Below are 24,530 nucleotides of genomic sequence, written 5' to 3'. Positions count from 1 at the left end.
TAACCTGACTCAAGTTGCAGTACAATATTTAATATTAAAACTCAATCTTACTATGGGTACAGCAGCAGTTTGTAGTCTTTTTCCATTAATTATTGTAAGTTTAACAATAAACCTTTATATTTTCTATTTACTATAACACATAAACCTATTGTTCAAATTATAAAATTAAAAATTTTCTTTAAAAAATTATAAAAATTATAAATATGAGTAATTTTCCTTTTACGTTTAATTTTGTTTTATAGGATCAACCTCTGGCTGTCAAAAGTCAATTCATATTTACGTTTTTAGTGCATGCGAAAGATTTTACATCAGTGCTTGGTCAGCAACAGATTTAAGTGAAATGGCAAGTAAATTGATTAAATTCTATAGTCAATTTATTATTTTTATTGTTTCAAAGGTTCAAAGTATTACATATTTTTTAAATAAAATTGATTAAATATAATTGTTAGAAACAAAATTAACACATTGCCATTAAATTATTTAACTAAATTATTTTATGAAATTTTAGAGCAAAAAGATAGCATATAGTTCTTCATTTGAAAGTTATATATCACCAGGAACTATGAATGACATTTTGTTTTTAATATTAAGGAGTCAAAGGCCTCTTACAATATCAATGGCAAGTTTTCTTCCTGTTCTTTCTTTGGAATATTTTGGAAATGTAAGACAAATTATATATAAAAAACCATTAATGTACAATACATTAATATACATATAAATTACTAACATCCGTATTATATATATCTTGCAGTTTATGGCAAAGGCATTCTCTTATTTTACAGCAATGAAGAGTATCATCAATACTTAACTCTGCATATAGATTCTCTGTTATATATGTGCAGTCTATTTATATATTAGAAATTACCTTGTCTCATTTAAAAAATGCTTTAAAAGTTATAAATCTTTATGTTCGGAGCATCGCTCATTAACATGTAAATAGTGATTGTCCTTGTTCATAGTTAATTAATTCTTTGTTGACATTTATTTTAAATCAGCTAATCTTTGTAATCTTGGTAAGCCTCGAGCTTGCTATACGTTATTTCCATAATAATCGTCGACAGAACGTGTTGTTTAATTACATTAACGGATATTATTGGGCAAAATGTCGATCGCGATATCAGGGCCGATCAATGATCGTGAGTCGCATTGGATGGTGCTGCCGTCGACGAGTTCGACTCAGCAATCCGATTGGTAGTGTCCGTTTTACACTGTGCGCATCTGGAACGCTCCCCTCCGGTGTGCTTAGAAGAGGATGGACATTGTGAGGAATTATTTTTGCGGACAACTCACCGTGACTCATCTGGCTGTTTCATAGTATCGTATCATTTCGCAGGAGATAGACTCTATTTCGTCGATTCACGCCAGATAATTGTGAACCGATTGCATTCGCTAAAACGTTAATTTAAATCAGATCCTGAGTTGCGAATCAATTATAATAAGTTATGCAAGATTATTTGGATAGTGGTCATATTGAGCTCACTCGTCAACTATTCCCAGTTGACGGTGACATAATCTATTTACCTTATCATGGAGTGTTCAATGATAGTACGACAACCTAATTACGTGTGGCGTTTGACGTATCTTTGAAATGTTCGAATGGTCAGTCGCTCAATCAGATAATGTTCATCGGTCCGATGGTGCAATTGGATTGGATAATGGCAATTTTGTTGACACTTAGGATAGGAGCTGTGGCAATTACCACCGTAAAACAAATGTTTCGTCAAATTTGGATCAATCCCGCACAACGAGACTATCCAAAAATAGTTTGGCGCTTCTCGGAAAACAAACCGATAGCCGACTACTTATTAAAGTCTGTTACGTTTCGAGTGGTTTCGTCGTATCTGGCGATTTATTGCATTCTGTGGTTAGCGGGCAAGGAGGCTTACCCATTGACCTCAGCGGCGCTGCAATCTTCCATCTATATCGACAATCTGATAATTAAAGTGTTCGCAGTAGGAGAAAGTTATGAGCTTCGCAAGCAATTATATCGTTACTCAGTAGCGCAGGTTTCGAATAAAGAATGGGCTAGCAGTTATGCGCCAGTCCTGACGAATCTTGCCCCGGAGCTCTGTAATTGTTCGCTTTTGTCGTTTGAATCTATTAAAGATGAATCTCTTAAGATCTTAAGGCTACATTAGTATTCGAGTACTGTTAGCTTCGAATTTCAGGTCAGTTCACTGGATAAAAAATGCATCAAACGCACTATTTTATTCAAGTTAATTCGAAACTTCGATCCGCTTTTCTAACCTCCCTAACGTTTGCAGCCAAGGGTCTGGTGCAGCAATTGTGAGCTTTGAAGATGGGCTGGGACGACGGACCTTTGGCAGAAATATGCGCTCGATGGGAGAGATACAGCTTAGAGTTATCCTTGTTGGCCTTTGTTTGCGTACGCTGCGTCGTGGCGGTGGGTGATGTGATTCGCTGGGAATTACACGGATTTTGTGACGAACAGGGTTATGGAGCCGTCGTTTACATTAGAACCATTAGCGTTAATAGGTCGACAATATGATTACTTTGTGCCAAATCAAGAGTGGCTCCGTTAAGCTTGTCACGCTCCCACGACTCCGATCTGTTGTCGATCCATTATTAGATCCGAAACGGGATAATTGTAAACGCAACCTACGCTTGGTCAGATTCAACCGTCACGCTTTCTTGGAGCCATTCTGCGCCTAACCGCTGGAAAACCTTTGTACGCAACCGCGTTGCACACGTTCAATCTAAATAAAAAAATCTCTTTGAGTCATGTCAATTCCGAGTCGAACTCAACCAATTGCTGTTCAAGAGGCCTATTTCCCCAAGATCTGGAGTCATACGCTGTAATAGACGAGCCCTGAGTGGCACGTAGAGTTGAGATTTGATCTAAGCAGAACCTTTGAAGTTGAAACGCTAGATAACTTCGAGATCGAAGAAGGATCGTCTACCTTCGTAGCGGTGACCTTTCCTACCGTTGTTGAGACATTGCTCGCTAAATTTTCGTTGTTAGATAAAATTTTCAGAGTGATTGCTTATTGTTTGCGTTTCTGAACTAGGTTGAAACTAAAGCCGTGTTTCAAAACTGGGATTGTGTATCAGATTGAAGAGCATTTAGCTCTGTTGCGGTTCGTGAAGCTCGTGCAAGCGAGCTCCTTCGAGAAAAACATTCATCGGCTGGAGCGTGAGCAGAGTTATTCCAAGACGCTACGTAAGCTCGCTCCCTTTCTGAACTCCGATGGGATTCTTAGGGTAGACGGCAGACTGACACAATCCGCGTTGTCATACAAAGTTAAGCATTCGGCTTTACTATCAGGCCGTCATCGATTGATGAAGCTCATTATCAAGCGAACGTACCGAACACACCTGCATCTCGAACGACGTGCGATGCTATATCTTCTCGCTCAGAATTTCTGAATTTTAGGAGCCGATTAGGCGATCAAACATTGCTTATCCCATTGTTATCAGCGTTTTCAGGACTAACCCTCGTAACATGCAACCGTCTATAGCGGATCTGTTTTTGGACCACGTGTGTCAAGCTAAACCGTTCTCAGTCACTGGAGTTCATTATGCCGGATCATTTTTTGTTTGTAATCGTCGAAATCGAGAAGTGATCCCATTTAAGGCCTACGTACATGCTTTTGTTTACTTTACAGTAAAGATGAATCACTTAGAACTCGTTTTTTTATTATCGACAGATTTGTTAATAGCCACTCTGAGACGTTTCATCGTCAGACGTGGCCGATGCTCGCTTTTGTATAGCGACTACGGTACTAATTTTGTGGGAGCTTCTCAAGAACTTACCCATACAGCACAGATAAATACTGAGAATGTTCGAAGAATATCGCAGCAGTATATTACGTATATTCTCAGAACATTCGAGATACGTACTACAATTTTATGCGTACATACTGAAAATATTGCTATGTCCGCCTTTTTCCAGTTCGTAGTATATAGTGAGAATATTTCGCAGTACCAAGAATATCCCTAATAACGAAATAGAATCAAGAATAGAATGTGCACGGTATATATTTATTAGTATATACCGGTATATACGTTAGGGTAGATTAAATAATATATTGTACTTTCTTTTAAACTTTATAAATTTATTTATTTGCTTGTATACTTATGTTTTACATAGTCAGTCGTTTATTTATTATATGTGTAAATACACACTAAAAATAATACAAAAACTTACGCAAAATCAATACCACATAAATAGCCTTCAAATTAACGCTTTTAAATTAGCTTATAGCTAATTATCACAGAATGCATCTGTCAGCAAATCCAGAATGGATCACAAAGTACAAGACTGGAGTGCGGTGCCGTTTCAATCTCCAAGCGCGTGCTAGCGGTCGAGCGCTGTGAGAAGCAGTACCGTGTATGCCACGCCGCGCGCCGGTCTAACGGTTTAACGTAACAAAGAAAGGACTGTCCCGATTGCGCACATAAGCGATTGGACACAGTAGTATTTCCCGATTGGATACAGTCGCGATTAGACACAGACCCGATTGCACACGGACTCGATTGCACACGGACCCGATTGCACACGGACCCGATTGCACACCGATCCGATTGCACACAACTCGTTTGCACACGGACCCGATTGTACACGGACTCGATTGGACACAGACCCGATTAGATACGGACTCGATTGGACACAGTCCCGATGCCACACCGTCCCGATCGGACACAGTCCCGATTGGACACGAACTCGATTGGACATAGACCCGATTGGACACGGTCGGTGTGCAATCGGACCCGATTGGACACGGACCCGATTGTACACCGACCCGATTGCACACGGACCCGATTGCGCACCGACCCGTTTGCACACGGACCCGATTGCACACGGACCCGATTGCGCACCGACCCGTTTGCATACGGAACTGATTGCATACGGACCCGATTGCGTACCGACCCGTTTGCACACGGACCCGATTGCACACGATACGATTCCGCATTGCAGATAGTACATGGATTAGCGACTTGGACGGGGTGTGTGCGAGAGGGGGGGCAAAGCCCCCTTTGCACCCCCCCAATGTGTGTGTGTGCACAAAGCATTTTCTGCACCACATGGTTACGACTATAAAATATGTATAAGAAAGAACAATATTATAATAAATATTTTGTACGTATTTTTATGTCTGAGTTTACCAAGTATAAAAAAATTATGATAAATAATTATTAAAATATTAAAAATAAATATTTATGCTATTATAATCGAAAAATATAAAAAATATACCATGAATATTTTTTAATACATTTAAAAAACATATTATATATATGGTTAATAATAATTTTTGTATTATTTTTAAATAATTTATGAAAAACGATTATATAACTTCAAAAAATTGTTAATTTTTAAAAATCAATTCCTAAAATATTTATAAAAATTTATGCTAAATTTTCTGTGCTATCTAGGTTGTTTTTGCATTATTCTGCGATGCGGAATCGTATCGTGTGCAATCGGGTCTGTGTGCAAACGGGTCGTGTGCAATCGGGTCGTGTGCAATCGGGTCCGTGTGCAAACGGATCTGCGCAATCCGGTCCGTGTGCAAACGGGTCGGTGCGCAATCGGGTCCGTGTGCAAACGGGTCGTGCAATCGGGTCGGTGCGCAATTGGGTCCGTGTGCCACCGGGTCCGTGTGCAATTGGGTCGATGTGCAATCGGGTCCGTGTCCAATCGGGTCTGTGTTCAATCGGGAAATACTACTGGGTCCAATCGCTTATGTGCGCAATCGGGCCTCACTTAAAAAAGAAGCACCGTCGCGGAGAGTACAAAGTTTTTTTATAATTATATAAATATATGCATATAAACACATTATATGTGTACATAATATACGTATAATCTAAATACGTACTGCGACGTTGCTTTCCCCCGGGAACCGCCAGGTCCGAGGGGGCTTCGCCCAATTAAACGGTAATCTTTATAGACGGTAATGAGTAACGCTTTCTTAGTTAGATTCGATAGTTTACGAGAACGGTATCTTCAATATTCCTCGAGAATGCTCTCGATACGGTATCGGTAACTTGCATACCGTATCCCCCAGTATATCGATCGAGATTTCTCTCAAAGCGATAACGGTAACTTGCATACGGTATCCCCCAATATATCGATCGAGATTGCTCTCGATATGGTAGCGGTAACTTGTATACGGTATCCCCCAAATATATCGGGCGAGATTGCTCTCGACACGATAGCGGTAACTTGCAGAAACGGTAACTTCTCAATACTCTAAATTTTTGGGCGCCAGGCGCGACTTCTCGCGCCACACAATAATTAACGATAATGCGGTAACCAACTAGAAAGCGTTACAAGTGCCGGTAGCTCTTTTACTCTAGGCGGTAGAGTGGCGTGATTCTTATTGAGACGGAAAGTGTGGAGATGTCGGATCGAGGCAGGTCGTAGAAAGATTCGGTACTCAACTTGTTAAACAATTAAAGAGTCATATTATATTTCGGTAGTGATAGTGAAAACGGTAACAATGAAACGATGAGCTTTACTCAAAATGTCTACACATAATTAATCCACGGACATAACTTTGATAGAGAAACGAATTAGAGATACAAAGATGCGGAAACTATAAATGTTGATAATACGAGGCGGGAGGCCGACGAGGCTTTCCGCTCGAACAAAGACAAAATTAATAATTGCGAAAACAATTCGCGGTAACAATGGATTCTAATATAACTATGACTGTCGGCACCGGCGTAGTCCGAGAGGGACGCACTCACGTTATCAAATATTCGGGGCTGGTCGGTCCAAGCCCTCGTGCGGCCACAAAACTCTACTCTTTGTTTCAAGTTACTTTACACCAAAACAATAGCACTAACGGTATCGGATTTCGGATGACCGATATCACAATTAGAAATGGTATCCGGTATCTGGTCCCGCACGAGGGTTGACCGCCTTATCCGAACCTTACGTATCGATGGCTGCCGAGTGATGGCCTTACAAAGTGAACGGTATCCTGGTCTCCGAAGTCCGTAGCGGTAACTGTGGTGGTAACTTGGGGCTTGTCCTAGTCGAAACGTATGCTGACACGGCTTGCCGAACAGTGAGGAGCCCCGGTCCCGCGCCGGCCGGCTCGAGCCGCCGCGCATGCGTGTGCTTCGATTTTTGGTTGATCCGCACGCCTCGATCCCATGCTGCGCCGCATCGCCTCTCCAAATGCCTCGTGGTCCGCGCGTGACGACTTCTGCCGATGAGAGCGCTCTGGCTCTGCCATTTTCGGCTGGTCCGGCTGGCCATGCCGTGACTGAACCGATCTGGGTGGCGGGCGGTTGACATTTTGACGGTCGCTCCCCCGGTCTGCAGCCCGGTGGCGTGCCCTCGGCGTGATTCCTCCCAAGAATCTTTTATGTCGCCATGCGGTATCCTTGCTGCCACGGTATCCTTGCGGCTACGGTATCCTTGCGGCTCAGGGCGGCGGGGAAGCTCTTGGCGGGGCACCTCGCCTACTGTCGATTGCTCGCGACTATTCCCCCGACGGCTGCTCCTCCTCCGTTCTTTGTACAATAAAAAATGATCCCTCACTCGGCGCCTTAGATCTTAAATATCCTAATACGGTACCACGAAAACTAGAAGAAGAAAATAATTAAAACAGAGTCGCGTCCCCCTCGGCTCGGCGAGGAGGAGCCCCAAACCGACCCCCTCGGTCGGACTTACGCCCTTGTGACGAGCGCGGCCGGACGCGCCACGTCACAGTACATATATACAAACATTTATAAAGGGCTCGTTAATGTTAAGCAAAAATAATATGATAAACAGGTCAATGTATGGAGCCAAGATAAATTTTCTTACATTATAATTAATTAGATAAACATTATATAATTATAAACGCGATTAATATCACTGTGTTAAAGAAACGTTTCGACTATACTTAGTCCTCTTCAGTCATAATACATTACAAATATGTATAAACTTAAAACATGAATGAAATGATGGACATGAAAATATAATTAAACAGTTAAACAAGATGACCATTGAACAATCATAAAATAGTTCATTGCGTATCAAATTATGTCATAATAAATAAAAACGTAAACCAGTCAATAATATAATTAAATGAATAATAAAGTGAAAATAATGAAATTTTTTTGTAAGTCGGTTTTCATATTAAAATAAATTTATAGGATTAAAAACGATGGAAACCGTGGTATGAATAACATAAACTGGTATGCGTATTGCAGAAAACTGTAAAACTTATATATATTAATCGCAGATCTTAAAACACAATATTAAAAAGAGCAACAACACACAGAATATTTGACAAAGCGCTAGAGACAAGTGTAACGTTCGGTAGTCAGAGGCAGAATGAGCGAGATTTATTTTAGTCATTTTCGACAAAATGTCAAACAAACAATAATAAGAATTGTCAAGACACTCCGTGTTCTTCTGTAAATTGATGCCATTAACTTGCTTCTTAATATGAATCATTTCTGAAATTAACCTTTTTTGGTATCTTGATTCAGAATCTAATATTTTCACGTTATTCCAATCAAACACGTGGTTATTTTTTAGCATGTGTTCTGTTATCACGGAGTGTCTCGATGATTCCAAATTAAAATTATTCGCATGTTCTTTAATCCTGGTACTTAAATGTCTCTTTGTCTGTCCTACATATGACGCGTTACAATTTTTACAGCACTCTGTGAGTTCCACCTGATTATTGAAATGTTTCTTAAGTCTGTTATTAATTTCATGAAAAACAAGATCTAGTGGATAATCGTTGTCCAGTAATATATTGATGCAAAATTTAGATTTTTTTGCAAAAAAATGGACAACATAACTGCTCTATCTATTAGACTATATATTGTTCCTATTTTGTGACAACGAGGATGATGCGAAAAGAACGATAAATAGCTTCCCGAAAACGTATATTTATGGAACCAATCAATTATGATCTTATTGTTTTCTACTTTCAACAAAAGATCTATAAAGCTAAGACAACGGTCTTTTTCAGGTTCTAAAGTAAACTGAAGTTTCACATAGAAGCTGTTAAACATGTTGACAGTTTCGGTGGTTTTTGTCAGGGGTACAGATAATAGGATATCATCTACATATCGATAATAAATCGGAATTTCGAATTTTAATGCTTTCAACGCTTTGTCCTCGAGATCCTGCAACACTAGATCAACCATAATAGGTGACAGAGGTGAGCCCATCGGAGTTCCAAATGCTTGCTTATATATTTTATTGTTAAATGTGAAAAAGGTTAACGAAAGAATGAAATTTAATGGCATGTATAAAATTGTCTAACGAAATGGTGGTATTATTTTCAATAAATGTCCACCTATTTTTAATGCTCTGTATCGCAAGATCTCGAGGTATATTTGTAAATAATGAAGTTGCATCCAACGATATTAAGATATGTGTTGACAGTATAGTTTTACCTGAGAGAGCGTCGTACAATCTGAAACTGTCCATGGCGTGTCTATTATAAATGGGTAGGCTTTCTTTAATGATTTTATGTATGTAGTTCGCAAGTGGGTATAAGGCAGTGTTTACCGAAGAAACAATAATTCTTAACGGTGCGTACGGTTTGTGAACTTTAGGAAGGCCATAAGCCTTAGGTAAATTGGAGTCGCTTGAATGAAGCGCCCAATAGGTTTCTTTCTAAACAAACCCTTTACGTAACCACTCCCTTAACATATTGTTTTGTAACCGTGAATTATGAGTACTATTGGCTACGGATAGCCGCGGGCAATTCAGGGTTCGGACGGCGGGCTGGTTAAGTAAATGAACGGAGGCAAGGTGAATTTGGCTTAACACTATTGTTTATTCAATTATTCCTATCTAATATGTACAGCTGTCCCTATCTAATATATACAATGCTTCGAGTATTCGTGTGAATGTGTGAGTGCATCACGTCAATGTGCGGGTGACCGTATCTTTCCCGCGAACGTCCTCTGTCTCGTGCACAAGATCTCCGTCGGATCGCGCGCAAGATTTCCGGATTCGCGAGAGCTTTGATCTAGAAGCTCTTCAAGATTTCCGCGTCGATTACAGGCAGCGTAATGTCGGGACGTGTCAAGATCTTTGTAAGATTGTAAAAGATACGCCCCTCGCTCCGAACGTCCGTTTTTAAATAATTAAAGTGTGAGTGACACCATCGCCTCCTTTTTCTTCCTATCACCCCCCGTGAACCTACCGCATTCCTCATCACTCGCTTCGCGTCTCTATCGGGACGGATCCTGGTATTCTCTCCGTGCAATCGCGTTTACCCTACGCACGCACAAACAAAGAGGATGAATCAATTTATTTAACAGGTAAGAAGCAATTAGCCGTTCACGCCTTAGTTGATCAACTAATCTATGTAAATCAAAAATTTCTATCTATAATGTTTGAACCATAAATGTATACTCTTAATTGTGTTTAAATGTTGCGGAAAAATATTGTTAGATTTACAGTTCTTAAGAAATTGTAGCTGAGATGCTGCTTTAATTAATTTATAATTGATATCTATCCAATGCTTAACTAAAGATGTGGTGTTCGCGCCGGTAGTCAGAGGCAGAATAAAAAAAAACCGAACGTTACACTTGTCTAGCGCTTCGTCGAATACTCTATGTGTTGTTGTTCTTTTTAATATTGTGTTTTAAGATCTGCGTTTAACATATATAAGTTTACAGTTTTCTGCAATACGCATACCAGTTTATGTTATTCATAACACGGTGAATGCGCGTGCGTAGATTAAACGGGATCGCACGGAGAATGCCGGAATCCGTCCCGATTGGGACGCGAAGCGAGTGGTGAGGAATGCGGTACGTTCACGGGGGGGGGGGGGGACATAAATGGTGATAGGAAGAAAAGAGGAGGCGATGATGTCACTCACACTTAATAATTTATTGACACGGACGTTCAGAGCGAGGGGCGAGCCGTATCTTTTTACAATTTTACGGAGATCTTGAAATGTCCTGTTCTTACGCTGCCTGTAGCCGACGCGGAGATTTTGAAAAGCCTCTAGATCGAAGCTCTCGCGAACTTGAAAATCTTGCGCGCAATCCGACGGAGATCTTGTGCACGAGGCAGAGGACGTTCGCGGGAGAGATACGGGCACCCGCGCATTTACGTAATGCACTCACACATTCACGCGGATACGCGAACTTAAGAAATACTTGGCAGTAGCGGAATAATTAATTGTACTATCACGACACGAGTGCTAGGGATGGAACGGAAGTGAATCCCCGCAGCTAAGATCGGCGGATGATCAGCGGGAGAGATCAGCGGGACGATGTAATGTCGATGCTGCGCTGCGACTGATTTTTTTTTTTTTTTTCGTCTTAGGACAATCACGATCGCGGAGGAGAAAAAGGGGCGGTAAGGGAACTGATTTCGAGCCTTATTTGGGCATCGATTTGACATGCTTTTTTTTGGGCATGTTTTGCATGGTTACCACGATGCGAGAAAACGAAAGAAGCGCGCGTGATGAGCTAGTGACAGCGCTATGCAACTAGGTGCATCGAATGTATGAACTACAACAAGCGCAATGGCTGTCAGCAGTTTTCACTACTTGCGGATAAAACAGAGCAAAAAAAAAGCTGAAATTCTAATAAAACTGTTCTAATCTCGAACACACAGTTTCTATCGTTTTTAATCTTATAAATTTATTTTAATATGAAAACCGACTTACGAAAAAATTTCATTATTTTCATTTTATTATTCATTTAATTATATTATTGATTGGTTTACGTTTTTATTTATTATGGCATAATTTGATACCCAATGAGCTGTTTTATGGTTGTTCAGTGGTCATCTTGTTTAACTGTTTAATTATATTTTCGTGTCCATCATTTCATTTATGTTTTAAGTTCATACATATTGGTAATGTATTATGACTGAAGAGGACTAAGTATAGTCGAAACGTTTCTTTAACATAGTGTTATTAGTCGCGTTTATAATTGTATAATGTTTATCTAATTAATTATAATGTATTAAGAAAATTTATCTTGGCTCGATACATTGACCTGTTTATCATATTATTTTTACATACATATATATTTATGTATTATAAATTTTTTAACTATCCGCGACGGTGCCTCCTTGTTACGTTAGACCATTAGATCGGTGCGGCATAGATGAACTGCTTCTTACGGGGCTCGGCTGCTAGCACGCGCTTGAAGTAGGGAAACTGACATCGCAATCTGGTCTCTGTACTGCATCGTTTACAATTGAATGTTTTGCAAAAGCACGCGCTCTTGTTTTCTTGTCATTCTTTCCTTGGCATGAGCCAACCATATTTTGATTGGCGCAGAAATCTGGTCATCTGTTGTATTTGAGAATGATTTTCGTATCACATCTGAAAAAATAACGTATCTTTATTACTTGTTTCATTATTTATAAATATTAGAACAAATATGTAAATAATAATTTAATTTTAGCATTATACTATTATTATAATTTTAATAATTTAAATTCAGTAACAAATAATTATATACTTTATCTCTAATATACACAAAGATACTTTAAATAAATCAATGTTTGTAAATATGTTTTATTAATTAATAAATTAATAAATTGTTAACAAATATTTAGAAACATATCTTTTAATTTGTACAGGAATCATAGCACTCTTAAAAAAAAAATTCAAATTGTTTTTGAATATTTAACGTACTTAAAACCATCTTGTAAATTTCCAATTTGGAAAATATTTTTTTCTTTTTTGCACCGTACCAACTGTACTTTATCGCCAGTTCGTTAGAGACTATTACTTTCATCAATCGCAAACATGATGTTTTCATGTTTGTACACAATCCAAATGCCAATTGTGTCATCTGAAAAATTTGTAAATAAAACGATAAAAACATGTACAAAGTATAGAAGGTATGGAAATAAACATAAGTGAAATATTTATTAAGAGATAAAGACTATAAGATTTTAAACCAAAAACACGTAAATGTATGGATGGAGATTAAGAAATGTAAAAATGTGAAGTTATTTTCGATATATGTATAATCACAGATAATTTTATTTTTTAACTATTCTTTATATAGAATCTAAGGTGATGAATATGATTTTATCATGCAAGAATAATATTCAATATTTAAATTGATATTTGACAAAATTTTTTAACAATCTAATGATTATTGCAGCTCTTTTTAGAATTAAATTGTCTATTAAGTCCTAAACTGGTATCGTTACTTCTTTTAAAAAATTTTGTAATATTAAAAAGTAGACATTCGACTTACCATTTGATTTCTATAAAATACATCATTTTTTAATTTTGTTTCCATAGCTTCAAGATCGTTTTCATTTTTTAATGACGTATCTTGAAAAATATCTATATTTTCTCTTTCTTCCGTTTCGATAGTACCAACTGAAAGTTTTTCAATAGTCTTTCTGAGTTTTTTTGGTAAATATGTCGCATAACGCCCTTGGTAAATTTGTGTATTTCGGTGCGTAGAACACGAATCTGCAAGGTAAAATTGTCGGTCGCAACTAGGAAAAAAGTTATTAAGTACTAAAGTTGACAGTTGCGTGGTTAGGATTTCTGTCATATCGACATGATGTAGACGCATCTGACTATGCGCAAGGACATAAAAGTGCATGAAATTACAGCAATGGAAAGAGAGAGAGAGAGAGAGAAAGAGAGAGAGAGGGAGAGAGAGAAAGAGAGAGAGACAGAGAGAGAGAGAGAGAGAGAGAGAGAGAGAGAGAGAGAGAGAGAGAGAGAGAGAGAGAAAGAGCGAGAGCGAGTGTAGCCGTAGACGCATCTGACCATGCGCAAAGGTCTATTGCGGCTTACTTCAATCTTAAATATCTTCATAGTTTACATCTTTGTTAACTATAAGATATACTTTGTCAAAGTAAAATGAGTTATTCAATAGAACAATTAAATAAAAATTCTTGGTTAGCTGTACAAGACGTAGTTGGAGATGCCAAATCATGGCCAAAATTTATTCGTAAGATGTTTTGGGATTGTAAATTAACGGATCATAATCGAATGATATTGGTTAATTTTGCTTACTTAAATGCCATTTCTGAAGAATTTTTGCACGATATATTATCTTTTACATTAAAGAAAGCATATACAAAAATTCGGAAACGCGAAATCAAAGATAGATTTTTGTATTTAAATCATAAGGTAATTTTATTAACTTTTATTATTAATTAATATATTAATAAATTATTAAATACAAATTTTTTTTTAATGTTTTTCAAAATTTGTAGGAATATGGACGACAACGACGTAGTCGTGTTTACAGTTACAGCGTATATTTTAAAGCAGTGCTTGAGCCTAGTTGCTCTTTTCGAGCCGATTCCCGAACGCGCCGCCTCCTATGCCCCCACTACCGCGCGCGGCCTTGACGGCCGAGCCGCCGATCTCGCCCGTACGCTTTGTCTCAGGAGCAGCTCTGTATAAGAAATAGTGCCCTGCACCACAAAATTCATTAAAATTACTTTAAGTAAATAATTTTTGTTTTTATAAACAAAAAAGTACTAACTTTTTTATTACTAATTTATTTTATGTAGTATAACAATATGTAAAAACATAATATGTAAATTAGAATTTTGACAATAGTTTAATTTTTACATCACCCGTGAGGTATTATTATTGATGCTTTTTTTTAAGTGGTTTTCTCAGTAGGCCTAATCCACTAAAAGATGAAATATAATATATAGCTTCCCAGACAACACGCATGTCTAAAAGACATCTTTAAGACGTCTTAAAAGAGACGTCTTTGAGACTTTACCAAAAGACGTCTTTATGACGTCTTAAAATCGTCTTATTTTAGACGTCTCTCTTAAGACGTCTAAAATACGTCTTTTTTAAGACATTCTTTGAGACGCCATTTAGACGTCTTTACGACGTCTGAGAAAGACGTTTTTAAGACGTCGAATGACGCACATAACCAAATCTGTCGTGTGATGCGATCAAGTCGATCGACGTGCTTATCCCGTATCAATTTTTGAACTCTTGCACGTATCGCGTGTGTGTTGGGACGTTTTGTCCTGGTTTGCTGTGTAACGCAGCCGAGTGTGGATACGTTAATACAACACAACTTTTTAACTCTCCCTGCTAAAAACGACCAATTAAAACCAATTAGTACCGCATTTAAATTCGTAAATTTCACTCGTTATCAATGCGGATTTAGTTGGTTAAATCGGACGCCCGATTGAACTTCAATCGGTTTCAATATCAAGTGAATTGGGATTGGATTCTATATGGTACTTCCGGATTAATTTTAATCGGGTGTTATTGGATTAAATTGTTGAGTTGATCCTGAATTGCATTGAATATGGTCTTTCCGAATTGACTTCAACTGGGCGCTATTGGTTTTGACTGGACAAGTATTTTCAACATTTTGAATTGGACTGAATGTGATATTTCCGAATTTAGTTCAATCGGGCGCTATGGGTTTTGATTTTTAGATTATATGCACAGTCTTGACTTGGATTGAATCTGGTATTTCCGAATTGATTTCAACTGGGCGCTATTGGTTTTGACTAAACAAGTATTTTCAGCCTTCTGAATTGGACTGAATGTGATATTTCCGAATTTAGTTCAATCGGCCACTATCGGTTTTATTTTTTAAATTATATGCACAATCTTGACTTGGATTGAGTATGACATTTCCGAATTGACTTCAATCGAGTGATATTGGTTTGGATTGTACACATAATTCCAAAATTTTGAATTGGATTGAATGGGGTATTTCCGAATGTAGTTTAACCGGACACTATCGGTTTTGTTTGTTAAATTGTGCTTAAATTTTAATTGGATTAAATACGGTATTTTCGAAATAACTTCAATCAGACGCTGTCGGTTTTAATTGTTAGAAATATTTTTACTATTTTTACAATTTTGAATTGGATTGAATGTGGTTTTTACAATTTAATTTTAATCTAACGCTATTTGTTTCAATTGTACAATTCTACCTCCATTAAAATTGTATTTTTATGTTACCTTTATTTAGATGCTGTTAGTAGTTTAATAAACTTTATGTTTCTTTAAAATTATAATTTAAATAAAATTATTGAATTACTCATAAACTTTTTTAATAAAAATTTGTAGATTAAGAAAACATTAATATATATTTTGTACTACGTAATAGAAAATCAGAAAAAATAGAAATAATAAAGACTTAAAATACATTTATAAGTTTTTATAAGTTAAAAAGTAATATAAATGCTTTTACTTTTTAACATATTTTAAATATATATTCTATTTGATAACATTCTTTTTTCATAAAATTTTCAAAGAAATTATTATTTTTATTGTAAGATAGTATAGAATTTTAGTGCAAGATATAACACTCACGACAAGATTTTGTCAGTCTTTATTTTAAAGTAATGTATTTATCAAGCTTATAAAAATGATGATTTAATAAACGTTATGTGAAACCATTATAGCTACGTCAGTGGTATAAGAAAAAATAATTTTATTATAATAATTAGCAAATAAAATATTCAGTATATATATTCAGTACATACAAATAACATATTCAGTAATGTAATGTATCTAATGTTCATAAAATACATAAATCTGGAAGAAAAGCTACTTTTTAAAGCAAAAAATTATTTTTTGAAAATTTGCATAACCAGGTTCTTCTTGGGTTTAATAATAAAATTATTTATATTTATTAAACGAGTAAATAGTTTTGGATAAAAATTTGTAGATTATAAACGTTAGAATATTTTTTTAAATTTACATTAAGTTTAGAAGCTTTAAAACATAATATAATTACAGAAAATTATAAATATTTTAATATCAAGTGGGTCTCTCAGATGCCACCGCGGTAGATTAAAACATTTTAGGTCTCACTTCTTACATTATTGTAAAATATACGTATAAGAGACTAATGAACAAAAAATATAAAAAGAAAACTTTATTTTATAAATAAATACAATAATCATGTGTAATAATGTTACATAATAATTACAATATTGTATATTTTATGTATAATATACATTATTTATACATATTTCATAATGTAATTAACATTTAATATTACATATTGTACAGTTAAACATATTTTAAACAGTTTTGGGAAACATATCATTGTATTTCAAAAGTATTTGGTAATTTGCATAAAAATTCAAGATTATTAATGTTTACAGAAATTATTTTTGAAAGTACATCTGTAATAGGAACAATTTTATAATTTTGAAAATCTTCGGTTCTAATTTTTTTTATGTGCGTTACAATAAAAGGATCTTCTGAAAATGTAACAATTTTTGAAAGTGCAAGATAGCATTTGTTTTCTTTTTCTATAATATCTATTATCCGACCAAAATGTCCTGATTTTAATTGTATCATTGTATCATTAGTACGTTTTACTTTTGTATATTTTATACTATGGAAAACTTTACCGTTATAAATACATTTTTTAAATACACGGCAATATTGTCCATCAATTTTCTTGGAGTAGCTTGCTCCCGTAAAAACAACATCTTCACCACAATAAAAATAAGTTGACAAATTTTTATGCCTAAATATATCAGTACAATAATTTTTAATAATATTTGACGAGTAATTAACATTTCCTGTTTTGAAATGTAATTGTTGTAAGTGTTTCCTCGCTATTTGCTGATCCATCTTGTTAGGACCATTTATCAATTGCTTTAATTGAAAAATATTTCCTTCAAACGGAAAAGTCGAATTGTTCCAAAGAGGACCAGTTTGCCTAACTGATTGTACAACATGCAATAAAATATGAACATTAAATGTCATACTTTCAACTCCGTAATAAACCTGATAATAACCAACAAACTTTAGGGCGTCATATTCGCATTGTACTAATTCTTCTTCGGTGATTGTTGTTTTTAATAAAGTGTACAAAATTCTGACGAGTAATGAATAATGTTTAAGAGCTGTATCATGAAGGATATCTTCCAAACATGGTAGACTGTAGACTAATATCCATGTTTTCACTTCAGCACCTTTTAACTTTTCTTTTCGTGATCGTGGAAGTCGATGTATATCCTGGGTAGGTGTAATAGATAACAGACGTTTTTCAATAGCTTTGACATCCGCATTACGTAATTTAAACATTGATTGTGATTTTGGGCATGTCCACTTATTGTATAACTGCTGCTCAATACCAAAAAGGATAGTATGTAAATAGTCAAAAGAAAAGGACCACACGATATCTATACATGGAATTTGAATTAAAGCAGTATTTCCTTTTACTCCTCTCTCTTGACGTTTATTTGATAAAGTAACAGTTTTTATATCCTTTAAATGACTTTCATGAGATCTTAATTCGGGATCGATATCTCGTAAAGGATATCTAATACCTGAAACTTCTTTAACATAACATCCTGGATGGTAACACCAGCTACAACCATAATACCCATTAAATTGCATTCTATTTTGCAAGATTGGTCGACATACAGAGTCTACACAGTAAGCTAATGGACAAAATTTTACAATAATCGATTCATTTTTTAAATTAGTTACTTCGATACCATTTTCATACAATAATTTTGCTTCATCGATAAAGGTAGAAAAAAATAATTGAGCTATGTCACTTGTAGGTTCTTTTGTACAAGTTAGTATTCCACATAGTAGAATTTGTTTAAATCTACTGATAGGTGATACAAAATTTGGTTGTACTGAAAGTGGATAAAAGCCTCGTTTTCCACTGTTTGTCAGTGGTGCACCATCGGTACTTATATTATAAGTTAAGTAACAGGTATTTCTATTGTTAATTTTGTTGTATAATTTACTGTCATTAACATCTCTCATAATCTTTGTGCTATCAACGTTACACTGATTTACTGTCACTGAGTTAATAAAATTAAAAATTTCTTGTTTAATGTAGGGAGATTCAAATAACATTTTTAACTGATATGTTAAATTAATAGACGTAAAATAGTTTGTAGATTTTAACGTTATTTTATTATTTGTATCACATTTTGAACATGTTTTTATATAATTCTTAAAATTTAATTTTGATATTGAATATAAAATTTCTTTGTTGCAAGAATTACAATAATAATGATAATTTATTTTATCGTCTGGTGGGTCAAATCTTTGTTGTAATCTATACTTTGAAATATTTATATCTTTGAACTCGGGTCCTGCAATTAATTTTATTAACTCAATCAGTTTTTGTCTTCCTAAATCTGACAGTCTAAATCGAATTGAGAATCCCATTATCAAAGTCATTATGTCACGAATAGTTAAATTAGTTTTCTCAAACATTATAGTATTATCATCAAATGACCCATTAGTCTCGTCGTCACTGATATTCGCATCATAATCATCACTATCAAATTCATTGTTATCAGAATCATAGCCATTTGAACTACTCTCACTCATATGTTTGTCATCATCTTCACTATTGTCTTCTACACTGCTGGCATCTTCATTTTCTTTGTCCTCGTCTTCATTGTTTATATGAATAATTTCATTATACTCAAATGTATCTATAACGCAATAAATGCCTTGATTATACATTATTGATTCTGACAATAATCGAAATGAGTACCTTACTAGTAGAAAATAGGCGTCCATAGAAACTATTGGAATGTCTTTGTGGAAGACTACATTATTAGATAATACTATATAGACTAGGGTAGAACTTAATTGGTTAAACTAGCTATATATAATATTAGATCTACGTGGATGCCTCGATAATGAAAATAAAGTTTCTATAGGTTAGAAGATTTTTTAAATAAAGTAGATATAATAAACTTTTCATTTTACAAATCTTTGAAAAATCTAAGTTACAGGATTTCTACTTCAAACTGTGCGAAATATAAATTCTTTATTTTAAAAACTGTAAATCAGGGCCACAGCGTGTACATACCTTCAATATTTAAGTCAGGTTTATATTCTGGAGAGCGAATCGCTGTGGAATTATTACTACTAGCTTCATTATTATTCATTCTCATGTCACAATTATTCTCACTTCTAATACAACAATCACGGTTCTGCTCATTATTCAAGTTAGAAAAATTACTGCTTTCTAAAAAAATTAGTAATAAAAATTACTTATTTTATACATTACTCTCCATATTAAACTGTTTTTTTTACAATAATGTCGACGGTTCAATATTTTAATGTTACATTATTTTGACATATATATTAGAATATTTTTTACCTGGCACAAAAGCTAATTGATGTTCATAACTCGTAAAAGAATCCCACTTTGATCTAGTAACCCAAGATAAATTATCTCTGAAGTGAGTCTCATAATCTTTATACAATCCTGTTTTGTAACGTCGTTTTACTTTTTTGGGAACTGCATTATTTATATCATTATCAGAATTAGAATCACATGATGACGAATCACTCATTATCTGAAAACATATTTAGCAATAATAAAATTCAAATTATGTACATATATAGTTATTTTATTTTTATTTCTTTTAATCAAAATATAGCTGGAGTATTAATTATGTATTAATTATTAGTTATAATATATTTTTTATATAAAAAGAATTATAAAATGTAATTATTATGTGTACATAATACATTATGCACTTAAAATTTTATGTTATACACTTTATTATTTTACTTTAATTACAAAAAATATGGGTTGATTTTATTAAAATATACTTACCCGATAATGTATAATATATAATATATACTTTACTTTTTCAATCAGGCTCACTTTCACATATATTTATAAAAAAGTAATTGTTTCATTTAGATCCCGCACCTCAAATATCGATGTAATTATGCGTATTTGACGCGATTTTGCTTAAAACGAATAAATCTGACAAGAATAAGCGTGCATCAGAAAAGCGATCGAGATACTAATCGTTATTAAAGTTGACGAATTAAGGTTAAGAAATCTGTCATACCGAAAAAGCGACGGAACACTATGCGCACGCTCTGTAGTCCCATACGCATGCTCTATGATCACGTGATGTGCTCGTGGCCGCGGCCATGATAGTGAACATTTGCAGAAAGGATCGAGTGGCGGCCGGGACACGTAAAGGCTATTCTACAATTGCGTAAGCGTGATCGTAAGTGGTTGTAAGAGTGTGTAAGGCGTCGTTGTAAAGCGGTACTTCCGGTTGTAGAGCGTGTTGTGGAAGATGGTTGAATTTCATCTTTCACGACTACAACAGATGTGAACGTAAGAGCCAACCAATCAGAGTGCTGTTCACGTCATCATGCCGCACACCGCCATAATTTACTGCACTCTGATCGGTTGCTGTAATCAAGTTTACAACGTATCTTTACTCTATTGTAGATTGATCCGTTGTAAAACATTTATGACTACTACTACTCCTACTCCTACAACCTTACGCTTACGCAATTGTAGAATAGCCTTAATACGCAGTATTCACATATTTGCAAGGTACACGATTATAAACACGTGTGGTGACGCTTTTGTACTTGTATTTAGTAGAAACATTTAGATAAAAATTATTTCTTTGTTTAGATAAAAATGTACGCTTATATAAAATTGTTATCTGGGAAAAATAAAGACAAAAAAAAAATTATTCCCACATCTTGCATCAAGAATTTTAAACCAGAGTCACACAAGAAAATTTTAAAGTATCAAGTGGAAGAAACAGTAGGCGAAGAACCGTATGTAGCAACGATTTTGTTACTATCAGGTATATATATAATAAATATTACAACTTTTATTCGATTTTGGTTACGTTCCGTTTCACGCATGATGCGTATGATGCATCGTTCATCCTCGTTTATCGTACGTTAGATAAACAACAAAGATGAACAATATATCATGCGTATCATGCGTGAAACGGAACGTAATAGGCTGCACGTTCCGTTTCACGCATAATGCGCATAATGCGTCTTTCATCTTTATTTAACATCAGATAAACAACAAAGATGAACAATGCATTATGCGCATTATGCGTGAAACGGAACGCAGCCATAGCCTTTGCCTGGTTTTGTTCTTTGTTTTTATATATACATGTTGCTTGTGTTATATATTAGATTCAAATGAAGAACTTAAAGAAATAATTAGAACAAAAAGTGTTCGTGCTTCACCATCGTATTTGCTTGTGACAGCTTCGGATAAATCTGACAACGAGGGAAAAAAACAGTTAAAGCGTTCAAAAACTTTTCAAGTTAGTCGTGTCCTATATATCACAAATTTTCTGTTAGATTTCTGTTTAAAAATATTGTACAAATTATTTATTATATATTTTTCATCAATAGATGAATCGTCAGTTAAAAGAACAAGAGGAACTAGTCTGTAATAAATTATCAAAGTTTAAGAGTGATTTATTGCCAATAAACGTTACATTAAAAGATAAGGTAAATGAGTGAATTCATATAGTATAACTATAATAAATAGAAAACAAAAAATGAGATAACTTAGTAATTATAGCCAAGGAATAAGTAAATGAATAGTCAACAAACTATTTGTGTTGTAAATCACAGTCTTACAACATTTCGACCACAGAATTTGATCCTTCTAAAGTGAATTAATCCATTATCAAAATAAATTATTCGCAGGATAACGACTGTTTACAAGCTCGTGCCAACAAATTCATAAAAGTTGTGTCTCATACTGTCAATAACGAACAAGTGTATAAATAATTACATTACAAAGCAGTCAAATCAGTATATATTTTGAAAAGATGTTACAGACGTGATTTAAAAGTGTCAAGCATGGATAAAGGCGGCAGAAAGATTTTTTATGCATTGATTTGTTTGTTATTGACAATGAGACGCAACAACCATTATGAATTCGTTGGCACGAGTTTATGAACAGTTGTTGTCCTGCGAATAATTTATCTTTGTAATAGATTAATTCACTTGAGAAAGACCAAATCCTATGTTCAAAATGTTATGAGACTGTGATTTACAATAAAATAGTGTCAGTTTGTCGATCAATCTACTCATTCCTTGGTTATAATAGAAAAGTTAAGCTTCTGTACAAAATTTAAGTTTTAAATATTTTATAGGAAAATTTAGATTTGTCAAACATTACTGATACACCGCCATCACCCAAAAAATATAGAGTAACAGAAGATTTAGCACAAACAAAAATAAATTCATGCAAGATGACAATCTAGTCAAAGCACTAACCAAAGAAACAAACACGAGAAACGAAAAGGAGAAGTGTGGTAATGAGTCCCCAAAAAAACAGTTAAAGCATTCAAAAACTTTTCAGGTTAGTCGTGTCCTATATATCACAAATTTTCTGTTAGTTTCTGTTTAAAAATATTGTATAAATTATTTATTATATATTTTTCATCAATAGATGAATTGTCAATTAAAAGAACAAGAGGAACTAGTCTGTAATAAATTATCAAACTTTAAGAGTGATTTATTGCCAATGAACGCAGTTACATTAAAAGATAAGGTAAATGAGTGAATTCATATAGTATTGTATAACTATAATAAATAGAAAACAAAAAAAGAGATAACTTAGTAATTATAGCCGAGGAATAAGTAAATGAATAGTCAACAAACTATTTGTGTTGTGAATCACAGTCTTACAACATTTCGACCATAGAATTTGATCCTTCTAAAGTGAATTAATCCATTATCAAGATAAATTATTCGCAGGATAACGACTGTTTACAAACTCGTGCCAACAAATTCATAAAAGTTGTGTCTCATACTGTCAATAACGAACAAGTGTATAAATGATTACATTACAAAGCAGTCAAGTCAGTAAATATTTTGAAAAGATGTTACAGACGTGATTTAAAAGTGTTAAGCATGGATAAAGGCGGCAGAAAGATTTTTTATGCATTAATTTGTTTGTTATTGACAATGAGACGCAACAACCTTTATGAATTCGTTGGCACGAGTTTATGAACAGTTGTTGTCCTGCGAATAATTTATCTTTCTAATGGATTAATTCACTTGAGAAAGACCAAATCCTATGTTCAAAATGTTATGAGACTGTGATTTACAATAAAATAGTGTCAGTTTGTCGATCAATCTACTCATTCCTTGGCTATAATAGAAAAGTTAAGCTTCTGTACAAAATTTAAGTTTTAAATATTTTATAGGAAAATTTAGATTGTCAAACATTACTGATACACCGCCATCACCCAAAAAATATAGAGTAACAGAAGATTTAGCACAAACAAAAAATAAATTCATGCAAGATGACAATCTAGTCAAAGCACTAACCGAAGAAACAAACACGAGAAACGAAAAGGAGAAGTGTGATAATGAGTCCCAAAAGCTGAGCAGATCTAAAGTTATTCCAAAGGTAAAAATGATCAAAATATATTTTTTATAATTTGTACACACGCGGTCAGAATGAATGCCTGGTCATATGAAGTTAGCTGCGTTCCGAGATTTATATAGTGCATGTAACGCATTCTATACAGAAACCGCGTGTGGACATATATATTTGTTGCAGTTATAGTACTTATATAATTATTATAGTAATAGCTAATCTTTTTTGTGACATTTTACATAAACATATAATTAAATTTATGCAAAAATTTTTGTGAAATTAAAGAAACATTTTCGTTTCTTTGTCTAATAATAATAAATTTTTATTGTTTAACTAGCTGTGTCCGGCCACGCGTTGCTGTGACTCAGTCTTTTTTTTTGTTTGTTTAGATTTAGTGCACATTTGTATTATTGTTTTTCGCGCGCTCGCGTATTAGATTGAAACATTTTTTGTTAACCCTTTCTTTTCTTTATTTG

The 24,530-nt window shown here is 34.7% G+C and overlaps 3 protein-coding genes across 3 annotated transcripts; 2 read left to right on the top strand and 1 right to left on the bottom strand.

The window, feature by feature from the left end:
- Positions 1–294: 294 nt before the first annotated feature.
- Positions 295–2,640, top strand: LOC105832533. Its single transcript, XM_036294594.1, has 2 exons — positions 295–661; positions 752–2,640. The coding sequence occupies exon 2, from the start codon at positions 1,620–1,622 to the stop codon at positions 2,136–2,138; it is 519 nt and encodes a 172-aa protein (XP_036150487.1). The 5' UTR covers positions 295–661; positions 752–1,619; the 3' UTR covers positions 2,139–2,640.
- A 14,197-nt stretch (positions 2,641–16,837) lies between these two features.
- On the bottom strand, positions 16,838–20,748 carry LOC118648269. Its single transcript, XM_036294592.1, has 4 exons — positions 20,488–20,748; positions 20,026–20,224; positions 19,732–19,890; positions 16,838–19,348 (listed from the first exon to the last, which is right to left on the bottom strand). Exons 2-4 carry the CDS (start codon positions 20,219–20,221, stop codon positions 16,974–16,976), a joined length of 2,730 nt encoding a protein of 909 aa, XP_036150485.1. The 5' UTR covers positions 20,222–20,224; positions 20,488–20,748; the 3' UTR covers positions 16,838–16,973.
- A 129-nt stretch (positions 20,749–20,877) lies between these two features.
- LOC118648270 lies at positions 20,878–23,221 on the top strand. The gene is made up of 6 exons (XM_036294593.1): positions 20,878–21,234; positions 21,319–21,496; positions 21,843–21,976; positions 22,068–22,166; positions 22,820–23,028; positions 23,119–23,221. The coding sequence occupies exons 2-5, from the start codon at positions 21,325–21,327 to the stop codon at positions 22,928–22,930; spliced, it is 516 nt and encodes a 171-aa protein (XP_036150486.1). The 5' UTR covers positions 20,878–21,234; positions 21,319–21,324; the 3' UTR covers positions 22,931–23,028; positions 23,119–23,221.
- Positions 23,222–24,530: the final 1,309 nt, after the last annotated feature.

Source organism: Monomorium pharaonis, unplaced genomic scaffold (genome assembly GCF_013373865.1).
Source record: "Monomorium pharaonis isolate MP-MQ-018 unplaced genomic scaffold, ASM1337386v2 scaffold_342, whole genome shotgun sequence".
Lineage (NCBI taxonomy): Eukaryota > Metazoa > Arthropoda > Insecta > Hymenoptera > Formicidae > Monomorium > Monomorium pharaonis.
This window is presented reverse-complemented; position numbering and strand designations above follow the sequence as displayed.